The sequence below is a fragment of the Echeneis naucrates genome, chromosome 2 (assembly GCF_900963305.1).
Source record: "Echeneis naucrates chromosome 2, fEcheNa1.1, whole genome shotgun sequence".
NCBI classification, from domain to species: Eukaryota; Metazoa; Chordata; class Actinopteri; order Carangiformes; family Echeneidae; genus Echeneis; species Echeneis naucrates.
In genome coordinates, this window is record NC_042512.1 from 20,505,458 (window position 1) to 20,519,244 (window position 13,787).

Here is a 13,787-nt window from a genome sequence, read left to right on the forward strand (position 1 = left end):
TGAGACAAAAATATGACAACAAATGACACTGCATCAGCGTCTGGATCATCAGGGTATGGACCTTCTGAATCTGGATCATCAGAATCTGGAGGCCCCATTGGTCTAAGATATTTGTCTTGCCTGAGGTGACATGATGTCCTCAGTCAGAAGTGGACCGTTTCCTTCCCCTTCCCGGGACTGACTGGAGACCAGCAGGAAGGCAGTCTCCAGTGGACTCTGGTTCTCCGACTCTGATCCAGATCATCTGAGACCAATCGTTTCTCATCTGAAACACATGACTGAGCGACACAAATGAATGTTTCACATCAAATGTTGTCGGTCTCAGTTTGAAGATCAGCTGAATCCTTTGAATGTCCGTTGATCTCAGATAGTTTATTATTATTGATGACTGACTGTTGGACACCTTCTGCGGGACTTCCCATGGCCTGTTTCATACAGACCCGTTTTAATATTTTAAATGAGGTAATGTGTAATAATAATAATAAGTAATAGCGACAGCAGGTCACGTGGTTATGAGCTCTGGTCGCCTGAGGCCATTCCTGAAATTAAACCGATCAGGCCAGTGAGATCGGACCTTGAGCCCGGTGTGTCCGGGGGGCGGGGCAGCAGGTCCTAACCCGAACCCTCCACAGAGTCCTCTGGAGCCGCAGCCAACTGGTTCATTCGACACTCAGGACCAGCTATGAACCGGACCATGGCCAGCACCGAGACCCGATCCGGGTCCGACGAGCTCGTCTTTTTCGTGAACGGCCAGAAGGTAAAAGACGAATGTTTTAACGAGAAAAGTTTTAATTTTTTCAATATAAGAACAGATTTTTGACGTATTAACCCGAATGTTCCTGGTGATCTCTTTAACGTCATGATGTTAATATAATAATAATAATAATAATAATAATAACCCTAACAATGATGATGATGATGATCGAACAGGAACATGAATTTAATTTAAATTAATTTGAATCTGAAAAAAGTCAGAATCGGCAAAAACTAAACAAACGTATTAGAGAGACATCAAAACAAATAACAAGGTTTTAAGAAGCAGAAATACAAAATGGCAGAATTAAAAGTCCATCGGTTAAATATTTAGGTCAGAAAGCATTTCATCAGGAAAACATTTGACACCAGAGTGAAAAACGTCATTTAAATAAATACAAAGAATCACAGCAGTGTGTTCATGTGACATCTGTCTCATTTTAACTTTAAATGGTGATTTATGGAAGAAACAAGGTCCTGATTCTTCATCATCAGTGTAATTGCTTGTGTGCAGGTTGTGGAGAAGAATCCAGATCCAGAAATGAGCCTGCTGACGTACCTGAGGAGGAAATGTAGGTTTTACACGTTGGCTCAGTTTACTGTGAGCTGTGCCCACTTTGTCCTCCTTTGGTGCATTTCCTCTGATGCAGAAAAACAACTTTCCTGAAAAAAATCAATTCAGGACAGAGTCCTTACATTGAGCAAGAAGGAAAATATTTTTATTTTTTCAGGAACAAAAGTTCCTCAACATTTCAGCTTCTGCTTCAGAGCACACAACTCATCTCTTCTTCTAAAGTCTGCTGTTATGACTTGAAATGAATGAGTGACAGTCCAAGTTCAGAGATAACAGGCTGCAGGCCAGAGTCCAACAAACTGTTTATTTATAAACTGCTGTGAAGATCAAGATTTACACGTTCCAGGTTTTTGTCCTTTACATTCATTCATCAGCAAACAAAAGATCCTGCTGCCTGATTGTTCATCAAGATTTAATCAGTGAAAAGTTTAAAGGTCCCCATACAACAGGGCTGACACTCCAGACGTGGACTCCAGAGATCTGTGCCCTCCTTTATAAATGTGGCGTACACACACAACGGGTCCTGAATCTGCCGCACGTCACTTTCCATGCAAAGGTTGTGATCTATGAAAAAACAGACTTGATAGGCGAATTTGTGCACCCCAAGCAAATGCTGCCCCATTTATTTTGGTCACACATACACAGTCTTATAAATGAGGCCCCAGAACTCCTCTCCCTGTTTTATGTGGTGGATCATGGAGGGACAGATTGTCAATCATTCACTGAAATTGTGTGTCTGTCTGTCTCAGTGGGTTTAACAGGGACCAAGCAGGGCTGTGCTGAGGGCGGTTGCGGAGCCTGCACTGTCATGTTGTCAAGATACCAGACGCACACTCAGCAGCTGCTGTATCCTTGGATGTCTCTTTCTCTCTCTCTCTCTCTCTCTCTCTCTCTCTTTTGTCCCTCTCTCTCTCTCTCTCTCTCTTTCTTTTGTCCCTCTCTCTCTCTCTCTCTCTCTTTGTCTCTCTCTCTCTGTGGATGATGAGCTATCAGATGGAGTCATGTGCAGTCATCTGATGTTTGGGGTCTTTTTGCGATGACAAACTGGTTTTACGGCTCATAAATAGAAAATCATCTTTAACTCTATCCAGTCATTACGCTGCTAACGCCTGTCTCATCCCCCTCTGCTCCCTAAACCTGTTTGCTGTGACGACTGTAGAGGGCATTGGCAGTGTGGCCCGAAAGCTCCATCCTGTCCAGGTGAAACACAACCTGCTGAAAGTGACTGTGCAGCTTTGAGGTCCCGATTCAAGCCCTCAGTGGTTTTAAATGTAATTCTCCCTGCTCAGGAGCGGATAGCAAAGGCTCATGGCTCCCAGTGCGGCTTCTGTACGCCGGGTATCGTCATGTCCATGTACGCCCTGCTGAGGAACAACCCCACTCCCAAGATGGCCGACGTGGAGGAGGCGTTCCAAGGTACAGGTTGTAGGACGTGCTGTCCTCATTCTGGAGAGTAAGGGGAATTATGGGATTATAATGGGATGGATATGTGATCCACACGTGTTCCAGCTGCCCCAATACTACAAACAGATGTTCATTTACCTCCAGACATCATTACTGCTCCAAAGAATGAGCAGAACGCCTGATAAAGATAGAAACTTCAGATCAGGTGTAGAACAACCCAAACACACGAGAGGAACTTTTCTTTGGAAAAGGAGGCAACATTCAGAGTGTGAGTTCTGGTTTTGTGAGTCTGAACTGATCAGACAGAATCAGACTGAAGATGAAGAGACTTTTATAAAAGTTTAAAACACAAAGAAAATGCTGAACATATTATGATTCATGACCATTTAAATCAAATCAATGAGTGAATGTCTTCATGTGATGAAATGTTATGAATGTGATTAATCAGGGTTAATGTTATTCAGGGAATCTGTGTCGCTGCACTGGATACCGGCCCATCCTTGAGGGATACAAGACCTTCACTGTGGTGAGAAACACACACCGTCAACACTCTACATCCACATTAAACACACACTCATGTTGTGTTTCTGCCTCCAGGAAGGGGGCTGTTGTGGTGGCAAAGGGCGGGAAAATGGCTGCTGTATGACCAATGGTGACGGAGCAGGGATGACGTCAGAGGACAAACTGGATGTACGTCTATCTCTTCCTGTCAGTTTGGATTTAATGTGGTTTACAGCTGATTTTTAACAGTTTCTAATCAAATTGTCTGCAGGAAACATCATTTCTGTTCGATGCGGCGGACTTTGCTCCGTTTGATCCCACGCAAGAAGTGATTTTCCCTCCTGAGCTCATGGTAAATGAAATCACACAATTTAGTTTTGTTTCAGATTTGGGCTGAAGATGGACATGACCTCCTCCTTCCTTCCTACCTTCCTCTCTTGCTTCCTTACTTCCTTCCTTCTAGTTACTCATCAAAAAGCAGGTGTCGCCGTCGCTGTGTTTCCATGGCGCCCGGATGGTGTGGCTGCAGCCCAGCAGCCTGGAGGAGTTTCTGGAGCTGAAGTGGAAGCACCCAGATGCCCGAGTTGTGGTGGGCAACACTGAAGTGGGTCAGTCTACGTCTCATGTTCCCCACACACATTTAGTTTAATTCTGTTCAGTTTGGATCAGTCACAGCGTGCTCTTGTCCAGGGATCGAGGTGAAGTTTAAGAACATGCTGTATCCAGTGGTCCTGGCTCCGACCCTCATCCCTGAGCTGAACACAGTGACTCACACTGAGGACGGTGAGGATGACTGATACATCAGCTGATGTTTGTTTGTGACAGAATCAGTTACTGACTGCTGCTTCAGGTATCGTGTTCGGTGCGGCGTGCACCCTCAGCCAGGTGGGGGCGGTACTGAGGCAGGCTGTGAGCGCTCTTCCTCCTCATCAGAATGAAGTCTTCCTCGCGGTACTGGAGCAGCTGCGCTGGTTTGCTGGGCAGCAAATACGCAATGTGGCGGTGAGTGTTAGTCCCGTCGGGGATCCCGGTTTGAATCACTGGGTCAAATCAATTGGTTTAGAAATGATGCGGTGGTTACCATGGTTACCACCTGTTCTTTTCTTCACATATGAAGTGACTGACGACAAACAAAAACACAATTGTAATGACCACACGATGACAAAGTTTGTGTTGCATTTTTGTTTTTAGGCTGTTGGTGGAAATATCATGACAGCCAGTCCCATTTCAGACCTCAATCCTGTTTTCATGGCAGCAGGCTGCAAACTTACTCTGATGGACAAGGGTAACACACAGACACACACGTGTGCCTTTTTTTTTTAATCTGTGTGACTGTCTGATCCCTTCAGACAGACTGGTAACACAGAATCTCAGAGTTTGAGAACATTTATTGCAACATGTCCATGAACGAACACACACACACAAACACAGGAGGCGTTCAGACTTTCACTCCAAACTGCTGTCAGTGTTTCTGCCTGTAAAGGTGTGTTCATTATGCACACCTTCACTGTCACACCTTCTTTCCTTCGTTTGCCACACACATCAGAATGTTCATAAATCCTGCTGCCCTTAAAGGTGTTTGTTGTAATGGAAGGCCAGTGTTGACCTTTGAACTCTGTGTGCCAGACGGCAGCCGGCAGGTTCAGATGGACGATGGTTTCTTCACGGGTTACAGAAAAACAGCTCTGCGGCCGCAGGAGATCCTGGTCTCCATAGAAATCCCATACAGCAAGAAGGTACACACAGCATCACCATAGTGACTGCCTTAAGTCACTGAGCAATCACTGTTGTCAGAGTCTGAACAATTGATACAGATCAGTGACAGACAAAGTTCTTTTCCCGCCTCAGACTCAGTTTATCTCTGCGTTTAAACAATCCTCTCGCCGTGAAGATGATATTAGCATCGTCACTGCGGCAATGAGTGTCACCTTCAGTCTGGGGACCAACATTGTTGAGGACTTGAGGATGAGCTATGGCGGGATGGCGGCAACGACGGTGCTGGTGAAGAAGACGGCGGACAGACTCCTGGGAAGGTAACAGACACAGAGATGAAGGTTTGAGTGATGGAGGGAACGAGCGTCTCACTTTGATGTCATCCAGGTGTTGGGAGGAGGAGCTTCTGGAGGAGGCTTGCTACTCGTTGGCTCAGGAGATGACCCTTGACCCCTCTGTGCCAGGCGGCATGGTGACCTACCGCCAAACATTGGCCCTCAGCTTCTTCTACAAGTTCTACCTGACGGTGCTGCAGAAGCTCAGACTTCAGGTCAGATAGTTTATTTGATCTGGTCTCTGGACCGGGATCTGAACCAGGATCACTGAATCCAACACCTTTCATCATCAGGGCGTGGCTGTGGAGGAGGTGGGGTCAGAGTGTCTGAGCGCCACAGAGATCTACCACCCACAGACGCCATCCAGCGTCCAGGTGTACCAGGTACAGAGGCAGTCCCGCTCAGACCAGACCTGGTTTTGGTGTCCAGGTTTGACTCCATGTTTCTTCTTCAGGCGGTGCCCGAGGCGCAGAGCCAAGACGATGTGGTAGGCCGTCCCATGATGCACCTGTCAGCTTTGAAACAGGCAACAGGTGAGGCGATTTACTGCGATGATGTGCCGCTGTACGAGAATGAGCTTTACCTGTCGCTCATCACCAGCAGCAAAGCTCACGCCCGCATCATGTGAGTCTCTAACACACACACACACACACACACGCACACACATCTGTTGGTCTAACTCAGGTGTGTGTTGTAGCTCGATTGACACTTCAGCAGCCGAGCGTTTGCCTGGCGTCATCTGTTGTGTGTTTGCGGCGGACATTCCCGGGTCCAACGCCACTGGGCCCATCGAATATGATGAGACCGTCTTCGCTGACAGCCAGGTGTGTTTCTGTGGTTCAATGACTCATTTGTTAACGCTGCCAGGTCGCTGATCTGTCCTTCCTGTCCACAGGTGACCTGTGTGGGCCACATCATCGGTGCTGTGGTGGCCGACACTCAGCTCCATGCACAGAGAGCTGCCAAGGCTGTCAAGATCCAGTATGAAGAGCTGGAACCTGTCATCACCATTCAGGTGAGCACTGCAGCCCTGTTATCACAACGTCGTGATATCAGCTTTGCTGCGATGTCAGAATGTCACCACATTAGCGCAGAGAAACAAACTAACCAACTCTCATGTTGGTTTGATTGACAGGAGGCCATCGCAACCAAGTCTTTCTATCAACCAACCAGAACCCTCCAGAAAGGAGACCTGGAGGCAGGGTTTAAACAGGCCGACCACACCCTGGAGGGTAGGACCAGTTCCTCAAAACCAGATAGTGATTACTGATTGGCAGTTATTGATCTCTGATTGGTTCCTTCAGGTGAGATGCACATCGGAGGGCAGGAACATTTTTACCTGGAGACCAACGTGACATTGGCTGTTCCCAGAGAAGATGGAGAGATGGAGCTATTCGTGTCCACACAGAGCCCCTCCAAGACCCAGGTAATACCCCGGGGGTAAGAACACAGGGTGAGAACACAGAGGGTGATAACCCTGGAAACAATAACCTCGGGGTAATCACACACACATACACACACATATATATATATATATATAACTGCTGCTATGTTCAGGCTCTGGTGGCAAAGGTGTTGGGGGTAGCCTCCAACAGGGTGGTGGTTCGGGTGAAGAGGATGGGCGGAGGCTTCGGAGGGAAGGAGAGCCGGACTACCATGTTGTCCACCGTGGTTGCCGTGGCAGCAAACAAGTACGTAGTTGGTCACAAGTCAGCTATATAGTTTGTGTGATCATGGATACCTGTGGACAGGAAGCTGACAGGTGTTTCCTGCAGGCTGCAGCGGCCAATCAGGTGCATGTTGGACAGAGATGAGGACATGTTGATCACCGGAGGACGACACCCTTTCTATGGGAAATACAAGGTGGGACGATGCCTATTTTAGTGGGGAGGGGGCACAAAGACAGGCAGACTTTGTCAGCTGTAAACAAATGCTATATATCTGTGACTGATTACTAACCACCATTTAGTCATCCTCCTCCTCCTCTTCCTCCTCTAGGTTGGTTTTCTGAATTCTGGTCATGTTGTAGCTCTGGATGTGTCGTACTTCAGTAATGTCGGAAACTCGATGGACTTGTCTCTGTCGGTGAGTGAACACAGATGTTAATGAGATGCAAATTTGATGTTAATGAGGTGCTAATGACATGCTGTTGTCTGTGATTGTGGAGGTGATGGAGCGTGCTCTGTTTCACATGGAGAACTCATACAATGTGCCGAACATTCGTGGTCGAGGTTTCCTGTGTCGCACCAACCTGCCGTCCAACACAGCATTCCGAGGCTTCGGCGGCCCGCAGGGCATGATGATAGCTGAGAGCTGGATTACAGATGTAGCTCAGAGTCTGAGGAGGCCGGCTGAGGAGGTGCGTCGATTGAACCTGTACATGGAAGGCGACACTACACCCTACAACCAGATCCTGGACCAGCTGACTCTGGACCGCTGCTGGGAGGAGTGTCTGTCCCGGTCTGAGTACCAACAGCGCCGCGCCGCTGTTGACCTCTACAATAGGTACCTCAGATCCACCTGCAGACTCTGAGACCACATAGAGACCCGAAACTGTCTTTTTTTTTTCCCAATTTCGTTTTTTTTTTTTTTTTTTTTTTTTTTCAGTCAGAACCGATGGACCAAACGAGGCCTTGCCATCGTTCCCACCAAGTTTGGCATCAGCTTCACATCGCTCTTCCTGAACCAGGTCTGGTTCTCTAGCTTTCAGGGTCTGGGTGGGTCCTCCGAAAGACTCGGTTTGATTCAGGGTGTTGTGTCTGTAGGCTGGAGCTCTGGTCCACATCTACACTGATGGCTCGGTGCTGCTGACCCATGGAGGGACGGAGATGGGACAAGGACTCCATACCAAGATGGTCCAGGTCCAGAACTTTTACCTTTGACCTCATGAACTTCATCACTGTTTGTGGTTCATTTCAGTTCTGGTGATGTGTGTCTCTGTGTGTGTGTGTGTGCGTGTGCGTGCGTGGGCAGGTTGCTAGCCGGGTTCTCGGTATCCCCTATTCCAGGATCCACATCTCAGAGACCAGCACCAACACGGTCCCCAACACCAGCCCCACTGCCGCCTCGGCGTCCTCTGACCTGAATGGGGCGGCTTTGCAGAATGCCTGCGAGGTCCTCATCAAACGGCTGGAGCCATACAAGACGAAAAACCCCAAAGGATCATGGGAGGACTGGGTGAGCAGGCCTCTGAGCAACCTGATCCTGATGTCTTCTTGTGTTGTTGTTGACTGGTGATTCTGGTGTGTTTTGGGTCTCAGGTCAGTGCAGCGTACTTTGACAGAGTCAGCCTCAGCGCCAACGGATTTTACAGGTGAGTTTGTGATGGGGTCCATCAGGACAGAGTCCGGGCCTGTCTCACAGTCTGATTGTTTCCTCTTTGCGTTCAGGACTCCTGATCTTGGTTATGACTTTGAGTCAAACTCTGGACGAGCGTTTGGCTACTTCACCTACGGAGTCGCTTGCTCAGAGGTGGAGATCGACTGTCTGACTGGAACCCACAAGGTCTGAGCAACCAACCAACCAAATTAAAACTGGATCTTTAGAAAAGAATGAAACATAAAAAACCTTCAGGTGTTCTAAAGAAAACAACATAGAAAATAATAAGACTTTTAAATATGTGAACTAATAAATTAATAATGGAGTTAAAGGCCAGAAAAGTGCAACAGCAAAAACTGTTTTACATCATAAAACTCAAGCCACGCTGATGAGTCCGATCTGATCAATTAGGTTTATGAACCAGAGACGATGCTCTTTAATGGGAAGAAAACGGGAACCGACAGAGACTTTAAACCTGCTCTGATGATCCTCTGGTTTTGTGTCTCTGCAGAACCTGAACTCTACCATCGTGATGGACGTCGGTCACAGCCTGAACCCGGCCATCGACATCGGACAGGTCAGTCAGGAAACAGACAGTCGGTCAGAGTTGAACTGTGGGGTCACTGAGGTTGTGGTGGTCTCCGTGTCACTTCCTGTCCCTGCAGGTGGAGGGGGCCTTCATGCAAGGTCTGGGTCTGTTCACACTGGAGGAGCTCCATTACTCACCTCGCGGAGTCCTCCTGACTCGAGGACCCGGTACCTACAAGATTCCAGCCTTCGGTGACATTCCCACCAAACTGACCGTCTCTCTGCTCCGGGACGCTCCCAATGATAAGGCCATCTTTGCCTCCAAGGTGACACCACCGCCCCTCATCATTATCAAGGTGGGGTGATGATGACAATGACGGTGACGATGATAATGATGTCGTCTTTTCTCTCTAGGCTGTGGGTGAACCTCCTCTCTTCCTGGCAGCTTCGGTCTTCTATGCCATCAAAGACGCCATCAGCGCCTCCCGGGCTGAGTCAGGCCTTGTTGGTCCGTTCAGGCTGGACAGCCCCGCCTCCACTGAGAGGATCCGAAATGCCTGCAGCGACCGCTTCACCAAACTGGTACTCAACATCTGACCTCAGCCTCAGACAGGAGATGAGTCCACTTCCTCTTGACTGACGTTTTGTTGTTTGTGGTACAGGTTCCTGCTGTGGCTCCTGGCAACTTCACGCCATGGTCAGTTCAAGTCTGAGACGCTTGACCAGAGAAAGAGAGAACCATCAGCACTAAAAGTACCCACCAACCTTGAAATGAGCACCGCAGGATCAGTGAACATATCGTTTGAGCCACACTGAGTAAAATGGTTAGCTGCATCATGCTAACTGATTTTAACAAGCAGGACTCAGGAAGTGGAAGGTTTCCCTCCGTTCACCTGCACAGTCACATGATGGGTCACATGATGCTTGCTGCAACGTAGACTATGATGAAGGTGTTTCAATGAAATAAAACTGTACAAACAGATTGTGCTGCACTTTGGCTGAACGTTATTTATGTTTTTGATTGCCTGTCAGTCACCTCTGCGTCTTTTCACTGTAAACATGTTTATTAGCGTAGCAGTGAAATGAACCACAGTTTTTCTCTGCAGCTTCTTCTGTTTTTATTGATTGCCATAGCTTCACTATGGCCCCGCCCAGAACTGCCTGGAGGGCGGAGCCACATTCACACTGAAGTGTCAACGCAGCTCCTTCATCATCACCTCAGTGTTGATTGTATAGTCGGAGTGTGAAGTATGAAGGTCACATGTTTGTGTTTCCACCAACCGTGTGTCGTCCTGCACGTCCACACACATGATGAAGAGCACCCAGAGTCTTCCTCTTAGGGGGGTAGAAGACGACAACGATGAAGAAACAGCTAGTGCACAGGCAGCTTTTGCTGACATTAGACACCACCCCCTCTTCTCAGGCTCCGCCCCATGTGTGTAGGCCACGCCACTCAGACTACTCTGTGTGTCAGATGGAGGAGGAGCTGTCTCTGCTGGCATTTATGATCACTGCTCCACCTTCTCTTTGTCAACATCATCATCATCAGACAGTGTTTCTCTGTCACTTCAGCAGGATTCCATGAGGAGAGACAGACTGAGTCCTAGATCTGGTCCTGCTGCTGGAACTGGATCATGTCTCATCGGAGGTTGGAGACCAGGCCAATGATCGTCTGTGTGAAGACACTGCTGCTGTTCTACACCTTCATCTTCTGGGTGAGACCATTTATTCTCATTTTTGGAATAAAACTGCTGATGCAGGTCCAGGTTCAGGTTCGAGTTCCTGTATTTAGTTTAAGGTTTACAGATAGATATTAAAGTTTCAATCAAGACAATGATGAAGGTTTAGAGACTCTACAAGATGATCCTGGTCCTGATCCTGAGTTCTGATCAGAGCCTTGACCCCTCCTCCTCCTCTTCTCATCTGTTTGTCAGTTTGTGTGTTGGGGATTCAGCAGCACATGACTCTGATTAGTTTTGACAGCAAAGTGACAAACAGAGAGACACACTCCTCCCTAATGGAGCCTTCAAAGCTGTCTAAGCTGTGGCTCCGCCCCCTCCCAGGTGACAGGTGTGGTGCTGCTGTGTGTGGGTCTGTGGTGGAGGTTTGTGTTGGGCCCCTACATGCTGCTGATCTCCGGCGGCCCCTCAGACGGTCCCTACGTCCTGATGGGCACCGGTGCAGCCATCATGGTGTTCGGGCTGTTCGGCTGCTTTGCCACCTGTAGGGGGCGCTCCTGGATGCTCAAACTGGTCAGTCTCTGTTCTGTTGCCTATCTTTGTGATGTCATGTGACCTGTGACCTCTGACCTCTGACCCCTGACCCCTGCTCAGTACGTAGCCTTCCTGTCTCTGGTCTTCATGACTGAACTCATCGCTGGGATCTCTGGCTTCGTGTTCCGCCATGAGGTGAAAACACAAAAACACACAAACTGGATGCTTTGTGACACTTTAACAGCTGACCCTGTGTGTTTCTGTGTGTCTTTGTGTGTGTGTCTCTCTCTCTGTCTGTGTGTGTGTGTTCAGATCAAAGGGACCTTCCTGACCTCGTACAGTGATGCTGTTCGGAGGTATGATGGGCGGAGTGATGTCAGTCTGGCGGTGGACGGCGTCCAACGAAGAGTTAGTGTCACTTCTGTAGTGTCTGACCTCAGGTGACCTTTGGGCCATCATTACCGATCACTATTGATCGGTACTGATCATTGATTGATGGATCATTTGAACAATGATGTCATTGCATTTTTGACTGATTGTGTCATTTTAAGACAAAAACAACACAAAGAGCACGAGCAGTCTGTGTTGTGAGTCTTCCTGTGTGTTACAGTTACACTGCTGCGGTGTGTATAACTACACCAGCTGGTTCAGTAGTGTGTATTTCCCGTTGGGAGGTGTTCCTGTCAGCTGTTGTGTTAGTTTGTCCGACTGTCGAGGAGACGACCTGAGGAACACAACGATGGCTCCACACAAAGTCTACAAACAGGTAGGAGACACACATGGACACACACAGACACACAGTCTGTGGTGTGTCTGTTTGGCAGAGGGTTAGGGTTAACTTCTTGTGTGGGTAGCTCTGCCCTCAGTCCTCCTCTGTGCTGATTGGCTGTTGTGGTCCTCAGGGCTGCTACCAGCTTGTCACCTCCTTTTTAGAGATCAACATGGGGGTCATCGCCGGGGTTACCTTCGGCATCGCATTTTCCCAGGTACGGCGCCATGGCATCACTGGAAGCTGTATCCATGATGATACAATGTCAGTCCAGACAGGAAGCCTCACTGCAGGGCAGCACACACTGATGATGGCACAGCATAGTCTTACGATGTATCTTCTGTGTTCAGGTCGTTGGGATGAGTTTGGCCTGCTGTCTGTCCAGATTCATCAACAACAACCAGTACGAGATGGTGTGACAGGTAACACAATGACACACAAGAGAGACAGAGAGAGACACACACAGGTAACACAGAGACAGACACCGACTTCTTTGTTGGTTTTCCTTCACAGATTAAAGGTCAGGATGTGTGTCATCATGGAGACCAGAGGACACCCAGACTCTTTTGAAGCTTATGGGTTGTGTGTTTGTTTTAGTGTTTGTTCAGGTGAAGCAGTGAAGGATGAAATGAACGTTGTTTGCCGACAGTTGTGAGTCTTTTATTTATGTGTTGGCTTGTTGTCTCAGGTTTGTGTCCTCCAGAGGGGGACAGGTCCAAACTGTGATGATACTGTGTGACGTCAAACAAATAAACCCTGAAAACAAAACCATTACTTCACTCCTTCATTAAAACCGACAACAACAACAATAACAATAACACTGTCCTCAGTGTGTGTCCCTATGTCCTCAGTTTGTCTCCTTTTGAGGTGGTGTTTGCCTCTACAGTCCTCAGGGTCACAGAAGCCATCTGATTGGCTGAGCTGAGATGAGCTGATGTGGAAAACTCTGGTCCTTTAAAGTACTGACACCGCAGAAGAAGGAGATTGATCGTTTTTACTGAGCAATCTTCACAAAATGCCGTCGTCACAAATCAGTTTAATTCATTGACATGATTTCATTTGTCTCTGAGGATGTCACATATCAGCTGACAATCTGTCGGTCACTCAGTAGCTCCGCCCCCTAACCACTTCCCACCTTCCTGCGCCGTTTCCCTCTAAATGGAGCTTCATTTAAAAAATGAACATCATGTTGTATTGAAGACAGTAAACATTTTCCTGATTAATTTACAGTCTCTGTCCCTCTTCCTCCTCTGCAAACTAGAGACTTTTTCCCATAGACTTCAATAAAAGGGAGGAGGAGGGACATTTTCAAGTCACGTCTAACTGATGTTTTCATTAATTACTTTTTTAAATGTAATTTCACCCACATCCATTTATTTGTGTATTTGTATTATTTTATTTTATGGCACGCTTTTTAAGGGTTAGGTTTAGGGTTTCTTTGAGTGTTGTGACCTCTGACCCCCTCTAACCCTAACCCTAACCCTAACCCTAACCCCCTCGGCTGATCTCTGGACGAGCTGAGGAGACGGCTGTGCTCCTGGAGAAAGATGTGAGTTACTGTTATCGTTGTGTGTTCTCGTAGCTGCAGTAATTTTCAATTTTTTAAGAGTGTGAGCGGCAGCAGAGCTAAAAGCTAACACTGCTTCCCTTCCAGTGTGTGTGAGAAACACAACAAACAC

General features: G+C 47.8%; 2 protein-coding genes across 2 annotated transcripts; both read left to right on the forward strand.

Annotated features, from left to right (window-relative positions):
- Positions 1 to 682: 682 nt before the first annotated feature.
- xdh (xanthine dehydrogenase) lies at positions 683 to 10,090 on the forward strand. The gene is made up of 34 exons (XM_029522649.1): positions 683 to 757; positions 1,268 to 1,325; positions 2,077 to 2,173; positions 2,419 to 2,527; positions 2,617 to 2,743; positions 3,196 to 3,257; positions 3,329 to 3,421; positions 3,504 to 3,584; positions 3,696 to 3,840; positions 3,923 to 4,015; positions 4,083 to 4,234; positions 4,424 to 4,517; positions 4,859 to 4,968; positions 5,081 to 5,265; positions 5,333 to 5,495; positions 5,574 to 5,663; positions 5,735 to 5,904; positions 5,978 to 6,104; positions 6,176 to 6,295; positions 6,416 to 6,512; positions 6,585 to 6,706; positions 6,838 to 6,971; positions 7,056 to 7,143; positions 7,279 to 7,365; positions 7,448 to 7,785; positions 7,888 to 7,969; positions 8,046 to 8,141; positions 8,254 to 8,457; positions 8,541 to 8,593; positions 8,670 to 8,784; positions 9,110 to 9,175; positions 9,264 to 9,452; positions 9,541 to 9,708; positions 9,789 to 10,090. The coding sequence occupies exons 1-34, from the start codon at positions 683 to 685 to the stop codon at positions 9,837 to 9,839; spliced, it is 4,041 nt and encodes a 1,346-aa protein (XP_029378509.1). The 3' UTR covers positions 9,840 to 10,090.
- Positions 10,091 to 10,760: 670 nt separating this feature from the next.
- On the forward strand, positions 10,761 to 12,527 carry LOC115055627 (tetraspanin-7-like). The gene is made up of 7 exons (XM_029521572.1): positions 10,761 to 10,841; positions 11,190 to 11,378; positions 11,460 to 11,534; positions 11,652 to 11,747; positions 11,950 to 12,105; positions 12,242 to 12,325; positions 12,459 to 12,527. Exons 1-7 carry the CDS (start codon positions 10,761 to 10,763, stop codon positions 12,525 to 12,527), a joined length of 750 nt encoding a protein of 249 aa, XP_029377432.1.
- The last annotated feature ends 1,260 nt before the right edge of the window (positions 12,528 to 13,787 follow it).

Coding starts and splice junctions, on each gene's coding strand:
- xdh (XM_029522649.1), top strand. CDS start 683: ATGAACCGGACCATGGCCAGCACCGAGACCCGATCCGGGTCCGACGAG. Junction 5,905..5,977: donor AAAGCTCACGCCCGCATCAT/GTGAGTCTCTAA, acceptor TGTGTGTTGTAG/CTCGATTGACACTTCAGCAG. Junction 6,105..6,175: donor CCGTCTTCGCTGACAGCCAG/GTGTGTTTCTGT, acceptor TCCTGTCCACAG/GTGACCTGTGTGGGCCACAT.
- LOC115055627 (XM_029521572.1), top strand. CDS start 10,761: ATGTCTCATCGGAGGTTGGAGACCAGGCCAATGATCGTCTGTGTGAAG. Junction 11,379..11,459: donor GCTCCTGGATGCTCAAACTG/GTCAGTCTCTGT, acceptor ACCCCTGCTCAG/TACGTAGCCTTCCTGTCTCT. Junction 12,106..12,241: donor CACACAAAGTCTACAAACAG/GTAGGAGACACA, acceptor TGTGGTCCTCAG/GGCTGCTACCAGCTTGTCAC.